Consider the following 22,766-nt stretch of genomic DNA (forward strand, 5'->3'; position numbering starts at 1 on the left):
CCTTGTGCCTCACCCTAATAATTTGGACTATTTTCACCTCTTAATTTTGCTTACTGTTCTGACTTGGTGGTGCACACATAGCCTATAACCTGTTTTTGAGAAATGTCATAATCTAATATTGTAAGAGCTTTCATTGTCTGCTTATATGCCCCCTTTATTTATCCTACGGTTCTGACTTGGTGTACAGGGAGAACACTGTAAGATCGGCCCATGTTCTGAATTCTGTTGCTGTACATTTCAAAAGTGCTGAACAAATAGTTATATTAACTACGCCCGTCCTAGCTCGCTCATTAATGTCTTAATCAAAATTACGGATTGCCTCTTATGTGCTTGTCGTCCCCTTAGGCCATAGTTTGTACATCTCAGTTGTCAGTAGAAACCACATTTGTTTAAGCAAGTCAGCCATATCAGCTGTTTTTTTAAAAGGCAGTAAATGTTGCTGAATGAACTGTTTCGCTGCCAGACAAGGCTTCGCTGATAGGTTTTGGAACTACTGTTGGGACTCTGCTGTTGGGACAGCTTTATGTAGGCCCTAACAGTTTGTGGGAACCGTTTGTCACTGTTATAGTCCAATTAATGTATTATTCAGTGTTGTGTTGTGTTGTGTAGTGGCTTTGCTGGCATGCACCCCACTTGTTTTTTTGCCCCACCAAGATTTACATGCTAAAATCGCCACTGGGCATGCTTCAGACGCCTTACACGATCAACAATATGCTCTAGTAGTACTTCACTGCATTGATAAGGACTCAGCTCTCAGTCCCTCTGAGGTGATTACACTATTTGGAATCAAGCTTGAAACGATTGTTGAACTCTTTCCCCAAGTTCTCAAGTTGTCCCTCCAGCCTCATGGCTCATAGTTAGTAGTGGTACTAGTGTGTGACTGACTGTACAGTATGATAATCTTACTAGGCTACCTGTTGGCCTGTTTACCACAGGATAGGCAGGGGGAATGTGTTTTTCTTTTGATTATATTGTGGCTGATTTTGAGCTTTGTCTGACATGGTGTCCATTGGCCAGTTAACACTAAGCCTGCTTACAAGGCCGTGTTGGGCTGGGGCTAAAGCCATCCCGCCACCGAACAAAAGAGTAGGGCTTTACCAGGGGGACACCCAAACTGCTGACTCTCAACTTGAGCTAATGCGGCCCCATTCTGTCCCGTCTCGCTCCTGTCGGCCTCTCTCTCTCCATCCATTCATCCATCCATCCATCCATCCATCCATCCATCCATCCATCCATCCATCCATCCATCCATCCATCCATCAATCCATCATCCATCATCCATCCATCTATCCCTCCCTCTCTATCTATCCCTCTCGCTCTCTTTTTCCCAGCCTGGGACCCTCTGTCTACACAGTAGCCCAGCAACAGCCAGGTCTTCCACCAGCCTACTGACAGACAGAGTGCTAACCTTCAGATAATTATCTGTCCATCCAGTTGCACCCATCTCTCTTTTTTTGTTAGTTTCTCAGTGTGTCAAGTGTGTTTGTGTGTGTGTGCTCTGTGGGTTTGCGTCTCTTCGGACCATGTGTGAGTGTCTACGTGGGATATTCAGAGTCACCTGGACACCGTCTTCCAATGCAGGTCAGTAGGGATGGGGGACGAGTGATGAGGGATCTGCTATTCATTAGCCCCGTTGTGATAGACATTGCTTTGTTGAGTTGCATTCAATAGATGAGTCTCTGGTGACACAATATTGATGAGTAACAACATTGACTTATTCTGTCTTGAATCAAATCTATTGGTTAATCCAATCTATTTTTATTGGAAGAAGTGTGTGTTCCAAAGTGGCTTTTATTTCACATGAACAGTTTTTTTAATGAAGAGATGCAACTCAAATCAATTCTTAGTTTTAACCATCCACTTGCTTCAATGTCGTGCTGTGTGGTAGCACTAGCAACCCCTACCACTCCAGTTGACCTCCCTTCTGAAACATATCACAGGAAAATTCCATCTCTTGCTCTTGTTATTTATGTTAAAGGGTGGTTCCCCACCCAGTCTCTTGACTATAAATACACCTAGACGGAGAGCCTGGTCATGGTGAAATGAGAAGAGGATATGAGCATTGTTTAGCTGACAGTTGTGTTAAGATAGTATAACCTTATCTGGCAGACATTCCTGGTGTTATATGACGTCTGTGCTGGCTTATCTACTGAGATCTGTTTCCTCCTTGTGTCTTCTTAATAAATGCTTGGATTTTGTCCTGGTCTGAGACAGGGATCCATAGTTGGAGGGGACGCTTAGCAGATATATGTTTTCTGGTTGCCATGTTTGTACATTTCATATTAACTTTACCATATCAAATGTCTGGGTTTCTGTCCTCACATAGTGCAGTAATATTAGCTAGCTTGAAGAAATGCTTTTCTTCCCATCATCTATAGATGTTGGGCTTGTGACTGCTCGGTCTACACACACACACACGCACGTACGCACGCACGCACGCACGCACGCACGCACGCACGCACGCACGCACGCACGCACGCACGCACGCACGCACGCACGCACGCACGCACGCACGCACGCACGCACGCACACACACACACACACACACACACACACACACACACACACACACACACACACACACACACACACACACACACACACACACACACACACACACACACACACACACACACACACGGTTAAGGACCAGACAGATCATGTGGCCATATGTGACCAACCTCTGGAGTCAGTCAACACTATGGGCTGCAGCTGTCCGCAGAGCCCATCCCAGATCCCAGTGTGGTTGTTTTTCCCCTGTAGCCCCCCACAGCCAGCCAGCTCCGGTTTCCCTGGCCCTGGCACAGTGAACTGCTGACACGAAGGGATTGCTGTGCCGCTGGGACAATCTGTCCCGTGCCAAGCCAGTTGCCCGCCTCACCTCTCCCCCCAATGCTCCTCACCCCCCTGTCTAAATCCTGGTTTTGTGTTCGCGGCATAATGCAACAATGACATCGTTAGGACAATGCAAATGGCCTGATCCCCCTGGCAGCCTTCAGCAGTGGGCTTGGGTCCCTGGCCAGGGTCTGGTCTCACTGGGACCACCTGTGTGGCTCACATGGGGGTCCAGCTGGCAGAATGGAGGCTATTACTCCATGTCTATGCAGGTGTGGTGGTTACTAACCACCACAGCACTCACTTTGACTATCTCAGCTCTGCAAGCAGGGCAGTTTATAACAGACCATGCACACAGCACACTCAGTGTTAAGCTCACAACAACAGCTGCTCTCCCCAGAAGAGTCACACTTTCTCTAAATGAAGACCTCAGTCCTGTTCTTATTTGGAGCTCTAGGGATAAAAATAGCCCCACAACATCAGCTCCGGTACCCCAGATCTGAAGACAATTCCTTTTGTTATTCCACCACTTTGTTTGACTCCTCAGGGAATTTAAACAGTGTCACCAGCAGCCAGCCAGTCAGGCAATTTACATGTCGCTGAAGAAGAGTAGTCCCCTGTCTTTTTCTCAAATCTGCAGCAGGAGAAAGCTCATGCAACTCTGACTGAGTCCTGTCAAAGTTTTTGGCCCCTTCCTCCTCCTCCTATCTGGATAGTCCTGCCCCTCACCTTCCTAATATGGGGGCATCCCTTTGCCCTCGTCCAATCAGTGCTCTCGTTACGTCCCACCTAGAGATTTCCCCACTGAGGTTTCAGTGAAGGGACAGGCTGACTGGTAACAGGGTGATCAGGAGAGAGTGAGTGAGAGTTTGACAGAGAACAGTGTGTGATTTCAGCTCATCAGCCTGGTGAATCTCTCCCCTCTACCCAGGGAGGAAGCACACTGAGACAGTGGTATCAACCAGGTAGGATGAGTCTCAATCTCACTACAGTGGAATTGTCTGACATCTGACTCCTTATGACTTCTTAGATCTGAGAGTTTGTGGACAGTTCATGTGGAAGAGGGGGATTGTTGCAGTGGGTAGGTGCCTGTGGTGCATGTATCTCAGGTTAGGATAGTGGCAAGACTTTTTTAACCTCTGTGTTATGGCTGTTCAAATGTTTGTACATAGTGCAGAATGGAATCAAGATCACTGGTGGTAATATACTTAAGTATTGTTCATGTCATATCTTTTCATCTAGTTATCTGCATCGTTGTTTGAGAATGTTCTTTCCCCCTTATTTTATAGAAAAGTTTGTCCAACTGTGCAAAGGGTTGTGCAGCATAGACTGCAGTCTGGAGACTGCACACCCTTAGGTATTGAGAACATAGCTATTGTTTGTTGGATAAGTGCACAGGCCATTTAGAAGGACAAATGCCACTTGTATTGTTGATAACATAGGGCTATGTCACCACACAATATGCTCAGCATGGTTGCTGCTGCCTGCTGCTGTTCCCGCGTGCATAGACTACTGATAAGTAGCAGCAGCGCGCGGTTGTTTCAAACACTTCGTCTTACTTTTACACACGGGCAACAGCTGCAACTTGCCGGTCACAGGATCTGAGTGTTGCTCCCCAGCCCAACAGCTTGGGATGCCATGGCAAGGTGGGTAGAATGGCAAACCCGCTATTGAGGGCAAGACCCACCCAAGGTTAAGGTTAGGTTGGAATGACAATAACAGACATATAAGTATTGTGTAAAAGTATAAGCTGGCCTCCCAAGTGGCGCAGTGGTCTAAGGCACTGCATCGTAGTGCTAAAGACGTCACTACAGACCCGGGTTTGATCCTGGGCTGTGTCCCAGCCAGCCGCGACCGGGAGACCCATGAGGTGGCGCACAATTGGCCCAGCGTCGTCCGGGTTAGGGGAGGGTTTGGCCGGCTGGGATGTTCTTGTCCCATCGCGCTCTAGCGACTCCTTGTGGCGGGCCGAGCGCAGTGCACGCTGACTCCGGTCGCCAGCTGTACGGCATTTCCTCCGACACATTGGTGCAGCTGGCTTACGGGTTGAGCGAGCACTGTGTCAAGAAGCAGTGCGGCTTGGTGGGGTCGTGTTCCCAAAGCCCTCTCCTCCCTTTGATGGCATGTGTTGAATGTCTGTGTGTGTGATCCCCCTGCCATTCCTCTGAGGGGGGGGGGGGGTCAAATGTGTTAATGGGACACCAGCACCATCCATGGGGGTGGGGGGTACAGTCTGCTCTGGAGTTAACGTCACTGCACGGACCTGTTATACTATGGATAGATGTTTATACTACTGCATAGCGGAGGCTAATGCAGGCAGCTAACCCTCCCAAAATCACGTCTGAAATAGGGAGACTGTATGGGACCCTCTACAATGCTGTGGATTCAGCCGAGCCAGAGGGTTATAGATATATCATAAGAAGGATTTTAATGGAAATATGAACATTTATGGGAGTTTTTATTTACTGGGAAATGGTAGGATTCCGTGGTATAATATCATAGGAATCCTATCCTGTTTGAGCTGTAGGGGAGTGTGACAGAGTTAGTATGTGTATAAGAAAACTAATTAGGACAGTTTCCTAGCGACAGGTTTCTTGAGCAGTGGGCGGGTCGGTCGTAGATGAGGAAGTAGTAGGGTCAAGAGGCGATTGGGCGATTTGGAGGAAGCTGGGGAAACTCACAAGGAAACACAGTTTGACACAGGGAAACTGCTATCAAAGTACACAGATAAAAGCTGGATTTAAGATGCATGCCAGTGCTTTGAATACATTATTCATCACCCAACAGTGCTATATTTGACATTATAAACTGGGTGGTTCGAGCCCTAAATGCTGATTGGGGTAGGATGAAACAGTTTATTTTTACTGCTCCAATTACGTTGGTAACTAGTTTACAATAGCAAACATGCACCTCAGAGTTTTGCGTCGTGCCTAAAAACAGCCCTTAGCCGTGTTATATTGGCCATATGCCACACCCCCTTGGGCCTTATTGCTTAATTATCATGGGAGAAGGAACGTTGTTTGTGTCTTGCCCTCCTTGTTGAGTAGTTATCTCACAAAATATCCCAGTTTCCTGTTTACAAAGAGATATTTCCTGTCCGCTCAAGGGTGTGGCTGATTTTTCCATCTGAGCTTTCAAAGGACAATAAGATCCTCTCTATGTCTGAACTTCAGTTCCCATAGTTCTCTTCAAAGACAGACATCTCTGTCTAAGACAATCCCATTTTCAGTTCACTGTTACATGTTAGTTTTGTGTATTCAGGTTGTGCATTACCTGACTACAGACTCTGCTAATACTCTAATGTCTGATTTATGTTCAGGGAGCACATGATGCTTTAGGAATCCACGCTGGGTACTACTATACCAAACCTCTCACCAGAGTCATAGGACTGATAATATCCATGTTTAGACCAGACATGTATGTTTGTATGTATGTATTCACAAGTCACACAGACACTGAAACCATATTTTGTCCACATGCTGAATTATTAACAGTCCAAGGCAACTGCTAGTGAAGAATAGAATATACCACGGTAAATTATAGATGTCTTCTGTTTCATGAAGTTCGGTTTTTAAATAGGATATTGTATCTGAGATATATGTACAGCGGTAAGAAAAGGTATGTGAACCCTTTGGAATGAGCTGGATTTCTGCATGAATTGGCCATCAAATTAGATCTGATCTTCGTCTAAGTCACAACAACAGACAAACACAGTCTGCTTAAACTAATAATACACAAATTATTGTATTTTTCTTGTCTATATTGAATACATCATTTAAACATTCACAGTGAACTGTAGGTTGGGGAAAGTATTTGAACCCCTAGGCTAATGACTTCTCCAAAAGCTAATTGGAGTCAGAAGTTAGCTAACCTGAAGTACAATCATTGAGACGAGATTGGAGATGTTGGTTAGAGCTGCCCTGCCCTATAAAAAACACTTACAAAATTTGAGTTTGCTATTCACAAGAAGCATTGTGTTGATGTGAACAATGCCTCGAACAAAAGAGATCTCAGAAGACCCAAGATTAAGAATTGTTGACTTGCGTAAAGCTGGAAAGGGTTACAAAAGTATCTCTAAAAGCCTTGATGTTCATCAGTCCACGGTAAGATAAATTGTTCAGCACTGTTGTTCAGCACTGTTGCTACTCTCCCTAGGAGTGGCCGTCCTGCAAAGATTACTTTAAGAGCACAGCGCAGAATGCTCAATGAGGTTAAGAAGAATCCTAGTGTCAGTTAAAGACTTACGGAAATCTCTGGAACACATGCTAACATCTCTGTTGATGAGTCTATGATATGTAAAACACTAAACAAGAATGGTGTTCATGGGAGGGCACCATTGAAGAAGCCACTGCTGTCCAAAAAAAACATTGCTGCATGTCTGAAGTTTGCAAAAGTGCACCTGGATGTTCCACAGCGCTACTGGCAAAATATTCTGTGGAAAGATTAAACTAAATAATCTGTATGGTTTAAAGTCTCAAACATTTCTGGGAATGCCAGCTATGCAGAGTAGGGCTTCCCCTTCATTGGCCTGATAAACAGGGAATTGACAACATCCAGTAATTAACGTTGTGGAGTCTAACGTGGGTTTGTTTTGGACACAGTTTGGGGGAATAGATTTTTTTGTATTTTTTTCACCACCACAACTCAAGTTGGCATAGGTCCCCTCTAATGGAAGTAGTCCATCTTCATGGGAAAGTAGAGATCAATAACTGACGAAAACAGATGGGGGCATTTGGGAACACTTAAATCTATGTGTAGCAGTTTAATGAGGTCTCTTCATGAATCATAACATGCCCCGGCATTGAACTGTTTGAATAAACTGTTTCTCCAAAATCCAATAGCTTTAGAATAACTTTATCCCCGAGTTGTACACACACTAACCACTTTTTCTCTGTAAATCGTGATGCTATTTGGTTGATATATTTGCACGTCAACTTATTACAGGAATAGTATTGATTAATAGCGTACACAAAGAGTCCTTCCTCTTCATCCTGGGTCTCATGACATTCATTAAATTAGCACCAATCGGGTTAGCTTTCTCCACACAGCAGGTCTGTAGCTGCTCTGTGTGTGTCTTAATATTACATACTATGGCTGTACATATGGGGTAACTGGTGGTAGACTGTCAATGTGATGGTTACTGTAGAGGACTCTCCAATGTTTTCAGTCCAAGTGAAATAGATTTTCTTCCCACTTTAGAGGACTCTCTTTTAGTTGCCTAGTTGCTAACCCAATTACTGTAACTTTTCGAAATGATGGAGAAAAACAAACACAATTTATCCTCTGCAGAATTCTATTAGTATTTGGACATTGTGTCTCGATGACTAGCCAAATCAGTGTCCAAAGTGACTGACCTGGAAGCCCCTAGGACTCAACTACTGCAAAATATATACAGAGCAAACGAGACACACAGCGCTTCCTATCAGAGCTATGTTTACTATATGTGGGGATATTTAAATATTCATAAGGTGAATATATTAGGCCCATTTTCTACTACATAGTACACACACACACTGTGTATTTGTTGGAACTCTGTGAGTGAAACAGTCTGGTCTCCACTGCTGAAAGCATCTCCCTGTGACGTCTAGATCTGCGTGTTCTATTTGCTTGTAGTCCTTGAGCAATATTCTTCTTCAGAGAGACAATTCCAGTATCAAACACTATGATGGAAAAGGGTAGGTCTATGCTAAGAACTCAGTTGTGCAGGTATATTTAAAAGGGTATATTTATGAAAGCAATGCAGAGTACTATACTAAGGGCACAATACCAATGGCAGAAACCTGACTTCATAACCACTCCACAGTAGAAACATATTTCAATTATAATTCGATTAGATGTTGCTCAATTGGAGATTAGATAGTTCATATCGCTTTCATTCCTCTGGCGTTGTTGTTGTTGCACAATCCGCCGAAAACAAGGCCACACATCACAAGATCCCATTCTTATCCCATTCTTAACTAGTGTCCTGACTGACACCCTGCTGAGTCTTGGAGCAGGCTGTTTGATGTTGGGAGAATGTTAGTGAACTGTCCTGTCCTTTCCCATATCCTAGAAGCAAACAGCTGACCCCCAAGTCAAGGTCTGTTACCTAATTATCAAATCTAATTGGGGGAGCCCCCCTAAATGCAACAAAAGTCAAACTTTAGGGGGGGGATCTCTAAATAATGCTAATTTAGCCATTCTCCTATTTGTTTAAAATGCAATTTGTAGCATACTGCTACAGTGGTAAATATTCAAATAATAGCTTAATCCCAAATTAAACAAACACCCCCACTTCTGTGTCATGGTTTAAAAAATTATAATAATGTGGCTGCATTTGTCATCCCGGGACAGTCTTGTATTCAGCCCTGACTTTTCTTTCTACAAATTTTTTTTGTCAGCAAACCGCATCAAATAATTCAGGCTACAAGAGTGTAGACCTAATGACAATCGCCTAATGGCATTACAGTTATTGGTGTTTTGTAACAGATGTCTCTTTCCATATATCAAATGGGTGCACAGTGCACTGTTTGGATGCTGAAATCATTTTAGAGTGGACAAACATGCGCAGGTAGCCTACTTTTTAAGTGATTTGTTTTGACAATCAGGTGAAAACATCATGACTGGTTGTGTTCATGTGTTCATGGCACATTAAAAGGTAATACATTTTTACCGTTAAATGACATCTTTATGATTAGGCCCATCAATAAATTTCAAGCTCGTGCACACAGAGACTAGGGGGTCCCATGAAAAAAATAGAGACTTCCCCCGAATGTCACGGTATAATTTGAACTATGTTTAACCTGGGTATTATAGACACAAGCTCAAAGGTTTGTTTAATTTAGCTATGTCAAGAAGTTAGAGTCATTTAGCTATTTCTTGATACTGGTATTAACGTTATATAGATCATAAAAGATCAGATGCGTAACACCCTTATTTATTGAAATGTCCAGTATTCATGAAGCATACTATCCAAGGCAGGTGTTGCTGCTTTCACACCGTTTAGCCATCTTGTACAGGAGCACTCTGAATGTCTGTAATTTGTTCTCGTGACCGGCTGAGACACCCGACACTCTGACACCACCCATAGAGGCATGAGAAATATGCTGACACTGAATACTGGATCCCCCTTGACAAACACACACACACGCATAAACACACACGCCAAAGCAGATCAAAAAGCCATCACATGAAACCCAAAAGGGTAGGACATGCATGACATTGCTGGGGACCAAACCATATAGTAGGAAAAAAGTCAAGTGCCTCCTACCTATAAGTAGAAGGGTATTGAGGGGCTAGGGTGGGTGGTGCAGGGAAATGCAAAACCGTGGAAATAATTCCAAGAGTGCCATAGCAATGCACCGCAGTCTGAGAGGCCGGTCACTAAATCAAATGGTTGGAAATCGATGAGCATGCCGCAAGCTAAAACATTTCAAATAGAGAACGTATCATCTTGTATCCATGTGTTGTATCCATGCATCCATGACATTATGTCATGCCAATGTAGAAGTGGGGTCAAAGCAGACAAAGTAAAGCCATTGATGATATCTATGAAGTGATGTAGTCTGGTTGAGATCTCTGATCTGTCCTCTGTCAGTGCATAACATGCCAACATTGACCCAATCTCCTTCTGTCTGCAGACTCTGACAGAGAATTGGAAGAAAGTCATGTATTTACCCAGGCCAGAGAACCAGCCGTGAGTAGCCACTATCTGTCTTTCACTTGTTCAGGAGATGCTATATACCATATATGAAGTGGTGTACTGCAGTGCTATTTACTGACCTGTTAAACTTGGTATCTCCTCTACTGAGCCAGGTGAAAGACAAAAGGCGGTCTCCCCCTTCGGACAGGCCTCCCACCGCCCCCCACGCCAACCCTCACCACAGTGCCTCCCCAGAGGACCAGGAGAGCCCAGAGAGAGTGGTGAGTGGCGACTGTTTGGATACCCTAACACACTCAAGCCAGGGAAGGATAGGATATGGTGAACTTTAATGGTGAACTTCAAGGTTGAAGCATTTCAGAATTGACAACAGTATTATGCATTATAATAATGTTTATGACATGTCCTCTAGTCCCCAACACCTGGTGTGCTAACACAAGATGTCAATTGTTGTTGCCACTGTGCCCTGCCACCTACCGTATGAAAACAGTGGCATCTCTGCAGAGCTTGGCTAAATGAATGGTTGTTTAGGTTGAGAGAAGTGACCGGGAGAGAGAATGACCTCAGCAGGTTTTGACTGTGTCATTGTACTTCAGTCAGTGAGGTTGGGGTCAGGGCTGCAGCTAACACAAAGCTTATAGAGTATGTCCAAGCCCATGTGATTAGAGAAACTATGTTTCTATGAGTGTGGCTATAATGAAGGTATTCTGTCAATCCCTAATAGGCATTTTCTCTCCATATCCCAAAGTATTCATAGGCTAATTTCATTGGTGCAAGCACAAACACACACACACACACACACACACACACACACACACACACACACACACACACACACACACACACACACACACACACACACACACACACACACACACACACACACACACACACACACACACACACACACACACACACACACACACACACACACGCATCAAGCTCATTGGGGTTCAATCCCCTATGCTTACAAGGTCATTTACCTGCCAAATACTTTTATCCAAAGGACTTACAGTTAACACACAATAACCTATAGTGTGTGTGGCCCATGCTGGATTTGAACCCATGACGGAACTATTATCATTACTATCACGGTCCAATCAACTGAGCCATCAACACAGATACAATGCTTCCTTCCTTTTAGGTTCAGAAAGAGAAACTGCATGCAGAGCTGAAGCAGGTGCTGAGTCTGAAGAGAAGCCACCTGAAAGAGACGTCTCATTTGGCCCAACCGGAGATGGATTCTTCAACAGAGGCCCGAGCAGTGGTAAAGAGCCAAGAAACAACTAATACTCATGAAACAGTAACCACGTTGTTTGGTGATATCCCTGTAGATATTTACACATGCCTAGAAAACACTCAGAATCGCGTGCCATTCTACCGTTCACGTTTGAAGACAAGAGACTTGTGAGGAAACCCTCTCCTCTGGTGTGTCTTTACAGGAGGAGACTGCATCTGAGGTGGTGGAGGTTGTGATGGAGACAGAGCCTGAGGCCGGAGCCAGTGGCTACAGTGTCACAGGTGGAGGGGAGCGAGGCATCTTCATTAAGGACGTCCTTAAAGACTCCACTGCAGCAAAGCATCTTAGCCTCCAGCAAGGTAACTGGACGGGGAAATTAGAGTTGCATGAATATAAAGCTATGCGACACAGCTGAGGTAAAGTAGTTATGGACTAGTTTAATAGATAGAAATAGAAATGAGAATGTCAAACAGTAAACTATTAAAACATATCATTAATTCCATACTAGAAATAACTGAAAATGTTGAAACCATCTTGTTTCTCCCCATCAGCATCCCTTCCTTGTGTAACTTCCATTAAGTGTATTGTGTAATTTATTGTAAGTAATGTCATCGATCAATCACCTTGTTTTGACGTGCATACTGTACATTATATTGTGCAAATAAAATGGAAACATTCAAAAATGCCATGCCCTTTCATATCCTCCCTTTGATTGTCAAAAGCAAACCACAACCACAAGACTTGAATATTTCCCTCAGTTCTCTTTATCTCATATTCACTTTTGTCTGGTTGATTGGTGTCCTTGCAGGAGATCAGTTGCTCAGTGCAAGAGTCTACTTTGACAATGTGAAGTATGAAGATGCCCTGAAGATCTTGCAGTGTGCAGAGCCTTATAAAGTCTCCTTTTTCCTGAAGAGGACCATCGCCGGCGCTGATGTCACCATGCACCCTGGCGCTGATGTCACCATGCACCCTGGCGCCACCAGCTTGGAACTGAAAGGACCCAAAACCAAGATGCAGAAAATGGTACGGCTATGATAGTATTTGTAATTGCCAATTTGATAATGAGATATACAACTGGGTATTCCAGATTCATCAGCTTCATGTCCACCTAACTCATACTTGCATCTCTGTTGCAGAGTGTCAAGAGCATCAAACCTTTCAAAGCGAAGAAAAAGAGGGGAGGACGTTTTGGATTGAAAAGGCTGAAGGAAAACAAGAAAGGGAGCACTGGAGCAGAGTTAGAGATGGAGGGATCCCCTTCCAAGGTGGAGCTCAACCCCATTGACGTGGAGTTTGCCTTCCCAAAGTTCAAGCTGAGGAAGGATGGGAAGGCAGAGGGAACTGAGCAGCATGGAGGAGTGGTCGCCACTGGCAGGAAGAAGAGGATGATAAGGTGTCCCAGGATGAAAGCAAATGGTGCTGAGGTGGCTACAGGAGAAGTTGACATAACAGAACCAGCGGGACAGGCTGATGTCTCCCTGCCAGACGTGCCTGGAGCTAAAGTCAAAGTCAAAGGAAAGGGCCACAGGTTCGGAATTCAGTTCCCTAAAACAAAAAAGACTAAATCGGACACTGCCTTGTCTGGAGGGTCCCTGGACCTGAAACCTCCTGATGTCAAATTCACACCACCCTCAGTGGAATTCATTTTGCCATCTGGAAACAAGGACGTTGACCTACAGAAACCAGAAGTGAAAGTCAAGGAGGGGTCAAAATTGATGCACCGAGAGGTAGAGCTTTCATTAGGACTCCCCTCAGCCTGTCACTCTGATGAAATTGATGGTGAGATAAAAGCAAAAGGTTTAGCTGAAGGAGTTGAAGGGTCAACAGGCCTATCTGGCATTAAGATGCCAGCTATTGACATCTCTGCACCCAACATAGATCTGCAGCTGGACACCCGGCGTACAGTGCCAGACGAGATAGAGGGACCCTTTTTTAAAGGGCCAAATATATCCATGCCCAAAACTGACATCTCATTACCAAAGATTGGATCATCTAACATGGATATTGAAGGTCCAGAAAAGGGTGGAAAATTTTGCCTGCCAATTGTTGACATTTCACTGCCAAAGATGATACCAGCAGAAGCAAATGTTGATGTGGAAGGACACATTGGAAAAGGAGGCAAGTTCAAAACACCAACTTTTGATGTTTCTCTTCCAAAATTCATGTCTCCAGAGGAGCATATGAATATAGAGGGGCCTGAAGTCAAAGGGGAGTTCAAAATGCCAAAAGTTGACCTTTTACGCCCAAAAGGTAAAGCAGAGGGAGCGGTGGACATTGAAGGATACTTAGGAAAAGGAGGTCAATTTCAGATGCCCACATTTGACATTTCTCTACAAAAAATGAAGTCATCAGAGAGAGAAATGAATGTAGAACGACCTGAAGTGAAGGGTGGCAAAATTAAAATGCCCTCTATTGACATATCTCTCCCTAAAGGAAAAGCAGAGGGGAATATTAACATTGAGGGACATTCTGGAAAAGGAGGCAAGTTCAAAATGCCCTCATATGACATTTCTCCTCCTAAAATGAAGGGTGATGCTAGTTTAGAGGGACCTGAATTGAAAGGGGGAAAGTTTGAAATGCCCACACTTGATATTTCCCTTGCCAAAGGAAAAACAGAGGGTGAAGTCAACATTGATGCAAATGTAGGAAAAGAAGGAAAGTTCTCTCTTCCAAAAATAAAGTTACCAAAGGGTGACATGAAAATAGAAGGATCTGATATGCCCACTATAGATTGTTTACTCCCAACAGGAAAAACAGAAGGTGACATGAGCGTTGAAGGAGATGCATCTAAAGGCGGAAAGTTTCACATGCCTTCACTTGATATTTCTGCTCCAAGAGTGAAGTTACCAGAGGGTAAAGCCGTAGTAGAAGGCCCTGAAATTAAAGGTGGAAAGGTTGAGATGCCAAAAATGGATGTTTCCCTTCCAAAAGGCAAAACAGCGGGAGAAGTTAACATTGAAGGCCATGTCAGTAAAGGGGGCAAGTTTAAGATGCCCAAATTCGGCATTTCTTTCCCGAAATTGAAGTCACCAGAGGTTAAGGTCAACACAGAGGGACCTGAAGTCAAAGGAGGGAAGTTTATAATGCCTACAATTGGCATTTCAATACCAAAAGGAAAATCGGAAGGTGACATCAATGTTGAAGGAGATTCTGAAGCAGGAGGCAAATTTCATATGCCCACATGTGACATTTCTCTTCCAAAAATGAAGTCACCAGAAGCAGATATCAGTTTAGAAGGACCAGAAGTCAAAGGAGGAAAGTGTCACATGCCAACAATTGACATTTCCCTTCCCAAGGGAAAGGGAGCAATTGACACTGAAGGACATTCTGGGAAAGGAGGCAAGTTCCAAATGCCAGCATTCGATATATCACTTCCAAAAATGAAGACACCAGATGGGGAAGTCAGCCTAGAAGGCCCTGAAGTCAAAGGGGGGAACATTAATATGCCAACAATGAACATTTCTCTTCCAAAAGGAAAAATGGAAGGAGAAGCTAAGGGACATGCAAGCAAAGGGGGCAAATTTCACATGCCCTCAATTGACATTTCCCTTCCAAAAATGAAGTTGCCTGAAGGTGAAGTCAAAGTAGAAGGCCCCGGAGCCAGAGGGGGAAAGATTGAAATGCCATCGATTGATATTTCACTTCCCAAAGGAAAAATGGAGGGGGAAATTGACATTGAAGGACATTCTGGAAAAGAAGGAAGATTTCATATGCCTACATTTGACGTTTCACTTCCAAAAATGAAGTCACTAGAACCAGATGTCAGTTTAGAAGGACCGGACGTCAAAGGAGGGAAGTTTCATATGCCAACAATTGACTTTTCCCTTTCCAAGGAAAAGGGTGAGATTGACACTCAAGGACATTCTGGAAAAGGAGGCAAGTTCCAAATGCCAGCATTGGATATATCACTTCCAAAAATGAAGACACCAGAAGCAGAAGTCAGCCTAGAAGGCCCTGATGTGAAAGGTGGAAAGTTTGAAATGCCAAAGATTGATATTTCACTTCCAAAAGGAAAAACAGAAGGGGAAATAGACATTGAAGGACATTTGGGGAAAAAAGGAAAGTTTCACATGCCCACATTCGACATGTCCTTGCCAAAAATGAAGTCAAATGATGGTGACATGAAATTAGAGGGGCCAGAAGTGAAAGGTAGTAAAATACATATGCCTGCCATTGACAATTCTCTTCCAAAGGGGAAGGCAGAATGTGATCTTCAGGTTGACGGGCATGGTGGCAAAGGGGGGAAGTTCCATATGCCCTCAATTGACATTTCTCTTCCAAAAATGAAGTTGCCTGAAGGTGAAGTCAAAGTTGAAGGCCCTGAAGCCAAAGGTGGAAAGTTTGAAATTCCAACAATTGATATTTCACTTCAAAAAGGAAAAGCAGAGGGAGAAATTGACATGGAAGGACATTCTGGAAAAGGAGGAAAGTTTCATATGCCAAAGTTTGATGTATCGCTACCAAAAATTAAGCTCCCAGAGGGTGACATCAAACTAGAGGGACCGGAAGGGAAAGGCAACAAAATACATATACCTAACATTGACATTTCTCTTCCTAAAGGGAAAACTGAAGGAGATATTGAGGTTGAGGGGCATGGTGGCAAAAGGGGCAAGTTTCCCATGCCCTCAATTGACATTTCCCTTCCAAAAATGAAGTTGCCTGAAGGTGAAGTCAAAGGTGGAAACATTGAGATGCCATTGATTGATATTTCACTTCCCAAAGGAAAGATGGAGGGGGAAATTGACATTGAAGTTCATTCTGGAAAAGAAGGAAGATTTCATATGCCTACATTTGACGTTTCCCTTCCAAAAATGAAGTCACTAGAACCAGATGTCAGTTTAGAAGGACCGGACGTCAAAGGAGGGAAGTTTGAAATGCCAAAGATTGATATTTCACTTCCAAAAGGAAAAACAGAGGGAGAAACTGACATTGAAGAACATTCTGGAAATGGAGGAAAGTTTCATATGACCTCCTTTGATGTGTCACTACCAAAGATGAAGCACCCAGTGGGTGATGTCAAAGAAGGCCTTGAAGTCAAAGGGGGGAAGTTTAAAATGCCCAAAATCGAAGCAGAGGGTAGGAGTGGAGTCAAGTTACCAACTGTTAAACGGCCAACAGTAGACATATCTGCACCAAAGGTTTACTTAGACTCTGGCCTGTCAAAAGCTAAAGGAGATGATAGGGAAGAGATGGAGCTACTAAAAGCAGAGGGTGATAGGCCATCCTCTGGGTCAAGTTTTGACATGCCAGATGTCTCTCTTAAAATGCCAAGATTTTCTCTCCCTAAATTTGGTGGAAAGTCTAGTGGAGATGTAAACCTAGAAGGATATGGCACAGAGGATGATATTGATATCAGCCCCCCACGAGCGGATAGTGAGGGCAGACCAGCATCAGCGGAAATACGCGGAGAGGGAAAAATAGAAGGTAAACTAAAGAAGCCCAAAATAAAAATGCCAATGTTTGGAATATCTAAGAAAGATGTATCAATAGCCAGCCCTGATGTGGAAATCAAGACAAAAAAAGGGAAAGTGGACATTCCAAAGCCAGGGATCAGTGTAGAACATCCAGCAGACAAAACAAATAGAAAATATAGACTAAAATTCCCAAAGTTTAAGAAGTCATCTCCTAAAGGTAAACTACCAGAGGGAGAGATAGATGTCTCAATGGATAGTGGAATGGAAGGGAAAGGTGGCTTTCATGCACCCGGTGATACAATCAAAATGCCAAAGTTCTCCATGCCAGGGTTTGGCTCACAGGAGATAGACTTTGACAGGAGTGGGCCCAGTGCTGAACTAGATGTCAAAGGGAAGGTAAAAATACCACCAGTGGAGATATCCCTGCCAGCTGCCAAGAAATCTGAGCAAGAAGTGTTACTCCCAAAGGCTGAGGTGGATGTGTCTGAGGCTGACATCAGAGGTTATGAAGGAAACCTGAAAATCCCTAAAATGCCAACTATTGATGTATCAGCACCCAAAATTGACCTTGATGTAACTCTGCCTAAAATCAAGCATGAAACAAAAATTGAGGGGGTAGGAGGCAAATTTAAGATGCCAAACATCAAAATGCCTGATATAGATTTATCACTTCCTAAAGAAAAAACTGGTGACATTGATGCATCCAAGGTTGAAATTGAGGGAAGGGGTGGAAAATTCAAGATGCCTGTCATTAAAATGCCAAAGGTTGACATATCACTTCCAACAGGGAAACATAGAGCAATGGATGTATCCACAGTGGAAATTGAAGGAGAAGGTGTAAAATTCAAGATGCCACATATGGAAATTCCAAATGTTGATATATCATTTACCAAAGGAAAAAGTGGAGGGATTGAAGGGCCAGAGATGGAAATTGAAGGAGGGGGCGGAAAATTCAAAATGCCACATATGAAAATGCCAAAGGTAGACTTATCACTTCCGAAGGGAAAGTATGGAGACATCAGTACACCAGAAATGGAAATGGAAGGAGGAGGAAAATTCAATATGCCACATATGAAAATGCCAAATATTGCCATATCACTTCCCAAAGGAAAAAGTGGAGAGATTGAAGGACCAGACATGGAAATTCAGGGAGAGGGAGGAAAATTGAAGATGCCACATATGAAAATACCAAAGGTAGACTTATCAATTACGAAGGGAAAGTCTGGAGACATCAGTGCACCAGCAATGGAAATGGAAGGAGATCAATTCAAGAGGCCACATATGAAAATGCCAAATATTCATATATCACTTCCAAAAGGAAAAACTGGTGATGTTAATGCAACTGAATCGGAAATTGAGGGAGATGGAGGAAAATTCCAGATGCCACATATGAAAATGCCAAATATTGGTATATCACTTCCCAAAGGAAAAAGTGGAGACATCAGTACACCAGAAATGGAAATGGAAGGAGGAGGAAAATGTAAGATGCCACATATGAAAATGCCAAACATTGATATAGCACTTCCCAAAGGAAAAGGTGGAGAAACTGAAGAACCAGAGATGGAAATTGAAGGAGGGGGCAGAAAATTAAAGATGCCACATATGAAAATGCCAAATGTTGATATATCACTTCCAAAAGGAAAAACTGGAGATGTTAATGCACCTAATTTGGAAATTGAGGGAGAAGGAGGAAAATTCAAGACGCCACATATGAAAATGCCAAATATTGGTATATCACTTCCCAAAGGAAAAAGTGGAGAGATTGAAGGACCAGAGATGGACATTGAAGGAGAGGGTGGAAAATTCAAGGTGCCACATATGACAATACCAAATATTGGTATATCACTTCCAAGAGGAGAAACTGGAGAGATTGAAGCACCAGAGATGGAAATTCAGGCAGAGGGAGGAAAGTTCAAAATGCCAAAGGTAGATATATCACTTCCGAAAGGAAAGTCTGGAGAAATTAGAGCACCAGAAATGGAAGTCAAAGGAGGAAATTTCAAGATGCCACATATGAAAATGCCAAAGGTAGACATATCACTTCCAAAAGGAAGAACTGGAGATGTTAATGCACCTGAATTGGAAATGGATGGTGAGGGTGGAAGATATAAGATGCCAGAAATCAAACTGCCAAATATAGATATTACAATGGCAAAGGGAAATTCTGGTGACATTGATGCTGAAATCAAACAGCCCAACGCTGAGGCAGAAGGAAAGATAAAAATGCCTTTGATTGGTTTACCAAAGTTTACAACTCCCAACCTTGATTTGGACATGAATGTTGGAAAACCCAACCATGGAGCTGAGGTTCATGGGAAAAATTCAGACACAACTGGTTCACATTCTGAGGGAGACCATAAGATGAAAATCAAAATGCCAACAATAGACATAGAGTGCCCAAAAGGAGATCTGGAGCTGGATATAGGCTTCCATAAAGCTGAGGGAAAGAAGGACAGAAAAATAATAGAGTTGCCTGACTTAGACCTTAAAACTTCTGGTACCAAAGGTAAGGGGCCAAAAGTCAAAGGCACCAAATTCAAAATTGGAATGCCAAAAATGAAGAACACTGGAGATCAAGCATTAGATGCAGCCACAAAGAAGACAGGGAAAGAGAATGAAGGGGCCAGTGGTAGATTCATGATTAAGAAGACAAAGCTTGGCAAAGGTGCAGATGTGGCGGCAGATGCGATGGCAGGTGGTTCTGCGTTGCCAAACATCTCCCTCCCAGATGTGGGCTTCTCAGTATCCAAAGGAGCCAGCCAAGAGGATGAATGTCATGGTCCAGAGATGCGTGCTAAATTGCCAAAATTCAAACTCCCTAACGTGGAGATCTCAGGTCCTTCAATGACTGGCCAAGGAGGAGCACAAATCAACAGCGGACAACAAGAAAACAAAGATGGTATCAAGTTTCAAATGCCAAAGGTTACTCTACCGTCTGTGGGGCTGAAGAGCAAACAAGGCTCTGCCGAGCCCACTGGCACAGATGCCAGCACAGAGAATGGATTCACATTACCTCATCTTGGAATCAAAGTCCCCAAATTACCAGATATAGACTTTGATATTGGAGCATCTCAAGCTGAGGACCAAGGGGCAGATACAAGTACAAGACAAAAAATCAAAATACCCAAGTTCGGGGTGGCTTTACCTGCTATTTTTTCACCTGAAGCTAGAGTACATTTGAAGGACCCAGAGGTTGAGTATGAAGGCCCTAAAATGCCCAAAGTTAAAAAAGCTGTATTTGTTTTGGTGAATCCCCAAACAGACCACTCCACTATGTCCACTATATGTGAAGCAAGTGTAGAGTCTGGAGAGGCTAAAATCAGAATGCCAAAGATCAAAATGAAGCCATCATTTGGAAAGTCAGGATCCAAGGAAAATAGTGTTGCTTTGAGCATTGAAGGAGACGTGGATGGAGCTGACAAGTCAAAGGGAGCAAAGCAAAAAATTCCCAAAGTCACCTTCTCTCCAGGCAAAACAGGTTCATTTGATGTAACCCTAAAAGGTGAGGGGTCTAGTTCCAGCATCAATGGTGAGAAAGTTTCAACATTCCAGAATGGATCCAAGGAGGATAAAGCTAAGTTTGTGAAGCTCAAGCTTCCAAAGATAGAGTTGTCCTCGCCATATTCAAAAATAGGCAGTGGAGAAGAGGACCTTGAAATGAGTGCTAAGCTTGTCAATGAGTCCTCAGGAACTGACGGAGAAACAAAGAGGAAGAAAGTGAAATCAGGCAAAATGTCCTTCCCGGGATTTAAGAAGAAGACATCAAAAGGAGAGGAGGAAACTCAAGACAATGTGGTGTCCTCATCGGCCAGGACAGAAATGCTAGATCAGGATAGTTCAGAATCACCAACGCCCATGGTCTCCATTGGCTTTGTTCCAGGGAAGTCTAGGGGGCAGGCAGAGGCTGAGAGCAGAAAGAAGGAGCTGGAAGGAAAGCATTCGACCTGGTTCAAGGCCCCCAAATTCAACCTGAAACCCAACTCAACAGGAATCCTCCTCATTACACCAGAAGGTTCTCCCCAGGGCAGCAGATCCTCGCTCCAATGCCAGGGTGTAGATGAAACTGCAGGTACCTTCCGGCTCCAGATGCCAAGCACGGGGTTCTCCACGCAGGAGGTGTCTGAGGAGAATGTTACCACAACAAAGAAGGGAACCGTAACTGTGGTGACAAAGACGACAAAAAATACGGTAACAGAGTCCAGAACTGGTCAAACCCACACATCGCTATCCCATTGTAATTACTGAAGTCCGAAGAGATGTGAGAGTAATATATTTTCCCTCTGTCCTGATGTGACGACTGTTTTTGTAAATGTTCCTCCATGTTTTCTTTCTATTTTAGTCTTCATCATCTTTGATAATTTGAGTGGTTTAAATCTGAATGTCAATTCATTATGTATTGTTGTTGATATCTTTTTTATGCAAAAATACCACACATTTTAATTTCCCAAAGGAAATGTCTATTTTCAATGCCTTCCCATTTGATATACCGACATTTACTTTGGCATGATTGCAGAATTAGACTGACAGAGAACACAAACCAATTTACCAAAAGCAATTTGTATGTAAATACATTGACATGTTGCCTGCTTACTTAATGAAACATGTAATTATTTTCATATTACCGATGATTGGAATAGTAATAAGGATAGTAGTGATTTGTGTTAATGTAACTGAGGATTGTGTGAGATTTGTGGTTTTATCATTTACTTACTTCAGCTTGTATTTTCTTTTTGATATATGAAGATTTTTTGTAATTATACCATACATTGAAATGTAAGATTAAAGGCTTCTACAATGCAATCCATTTCAACACTCTCTATGAGAATCAAGATAAGTAGACAAAACCCAAAAGAATAGGAAACTATCATCTGATATTAAGCCATGGTTTAAAGAAACAGATTGAAATATTTCAAAATGAATGCAAAACCTCTTGAACAAAACAATGTCTCAATGTCTCCATTTTCCTTTTCTTTTTTGGTGAGTTAGGAAGTAGGAATTCAATGTGTGTGTTCTACTGCATGGGAAGAGTCCCAGCAATCCTCTGTCAATCAAGTTTACAAAATTTTCCTTAACCAGATTTAACACCTGTTGGAGCAGAAAATTTGAAATAACTATATAGAATGGTGCATGACAAGGAGAGAACATGTACATGACCAGATAACACAGTTTAACAGTGTTTATACGTATAGAGAGATTTTTTACAAATACCTTTGTGCTTATGTTTTCAGTGCTTATGGCTTCACAAGAAGCAGTTTTCAAGCAAAGTGTTATCAAAGTGGCATTATCAATAATGTTGTTAAGAGATCATATTATTAATAAACCTAATATTCCTAAAAAATAAATAAAGTTGTATCGTCTTCCAAATTATTCTCTTTCTAGGCGAACAGCACCCTCTCCTGTCAAATACAGCAGACATTTCAAACATACTTCCTCGCCTTATCACAACATAGTCATGGGCCTTTTATCAATTCGATTTGTCCTGCATCCTCTCTCCTCTGTCCCCTCTCGCCTCCTTTTGAAAAAGGTCAAAGTTAATTGAGGAGAGTCAGCGAGGAGAGTAAACATGGATGGAAATGTGCTTGCTTGAAATGAGATGGTCTTTCTCCACCAGCCTGGTTTCATAGACTAGACGTAA

General features: G+C 43.0%; 1 protein-coding gene across 2 annotated transcripts; it reads left to right on the plus strand.

Annotated features, from left to right (window-relative positions):
* Positions 1 to 1,444: 1,444 nt before the first annotated feature.
* Positions 1,445 to 22,477, plus strand: LOC139549100 (neuroblast differentiation-associated protein AHNAK-like). Of its 2 annotated transcripts, none has more exons than XM_071359223.1 (7): positions 1,445 to 1,581; positions 10,455 to 10,510; positions 10,630 to 10,737; positions 11,619 to 11,741; positions 11,917 to 12,073; positions 12,523 to 12,740; positions 12,854 to 22,477. In XM_071359223.1, exons 1-7 carry the CDS (start codon positions 1,524 to 1,526, stop codon positions 21,374 to 21,376), a joined length of 9,243 nt encoding a protein of 3,080 aa, XP_071215324.1. In that variant the 5' UTR covers positions 1,445 to 1,523; the 3' UTR covers positions 21,377 to 22,477. The 2 variants fall into 2 exon arrangements, with proteins under 2 accessions (XP_071215324.1, XP_071215326.1); XM_071359225.1 differs by lacking the exon at positions 1,445 to 1,581 and adding an exon at positions 3,664 to 3,800.
* The last annotated feature ends 289 nt before the right edge of the window (positions 22,478 to 22,766 follow it).

This window comes from Salvelinus alpinus, chromosome 22 (assembly GCF_045679555.1).
Source record: "Salvelinus alpinus chromosome 22, SLU_Salpinus.1, whole genome shotgun sequence".
NCBI lineage: Eukaryota > Metazoa > Chordata > Actinopteri > Salmoniformes > Salmonidae > Salvelinus > Salvelinus alpinus.

Bases quoted from the DNA above. Each gene is read 5' to 3' on its own strand.
- LOC139549100 (XM_071359223.1), top strand. From the start codon at position 1,524: ATGTGTGAGTGTCTACGTGGGATATTCAGAGTCACCTGGACACCGTCT. The intron at 10,511-10,629 runs GTGAGTAGCCAC...CTACTGAGCCAG, and splicing joins CCCAGGCCAGAGAACCAGCC to GTGAAAGACAAAAGGCGGTC. The intron at 12,074-12,522 runs GTAACTGGACGG...GTGTCCTTGCAG, and splicing joins GCATCTTAGCCTCCAGCAAG to GAGATCAGTTGCTCAGTGCA.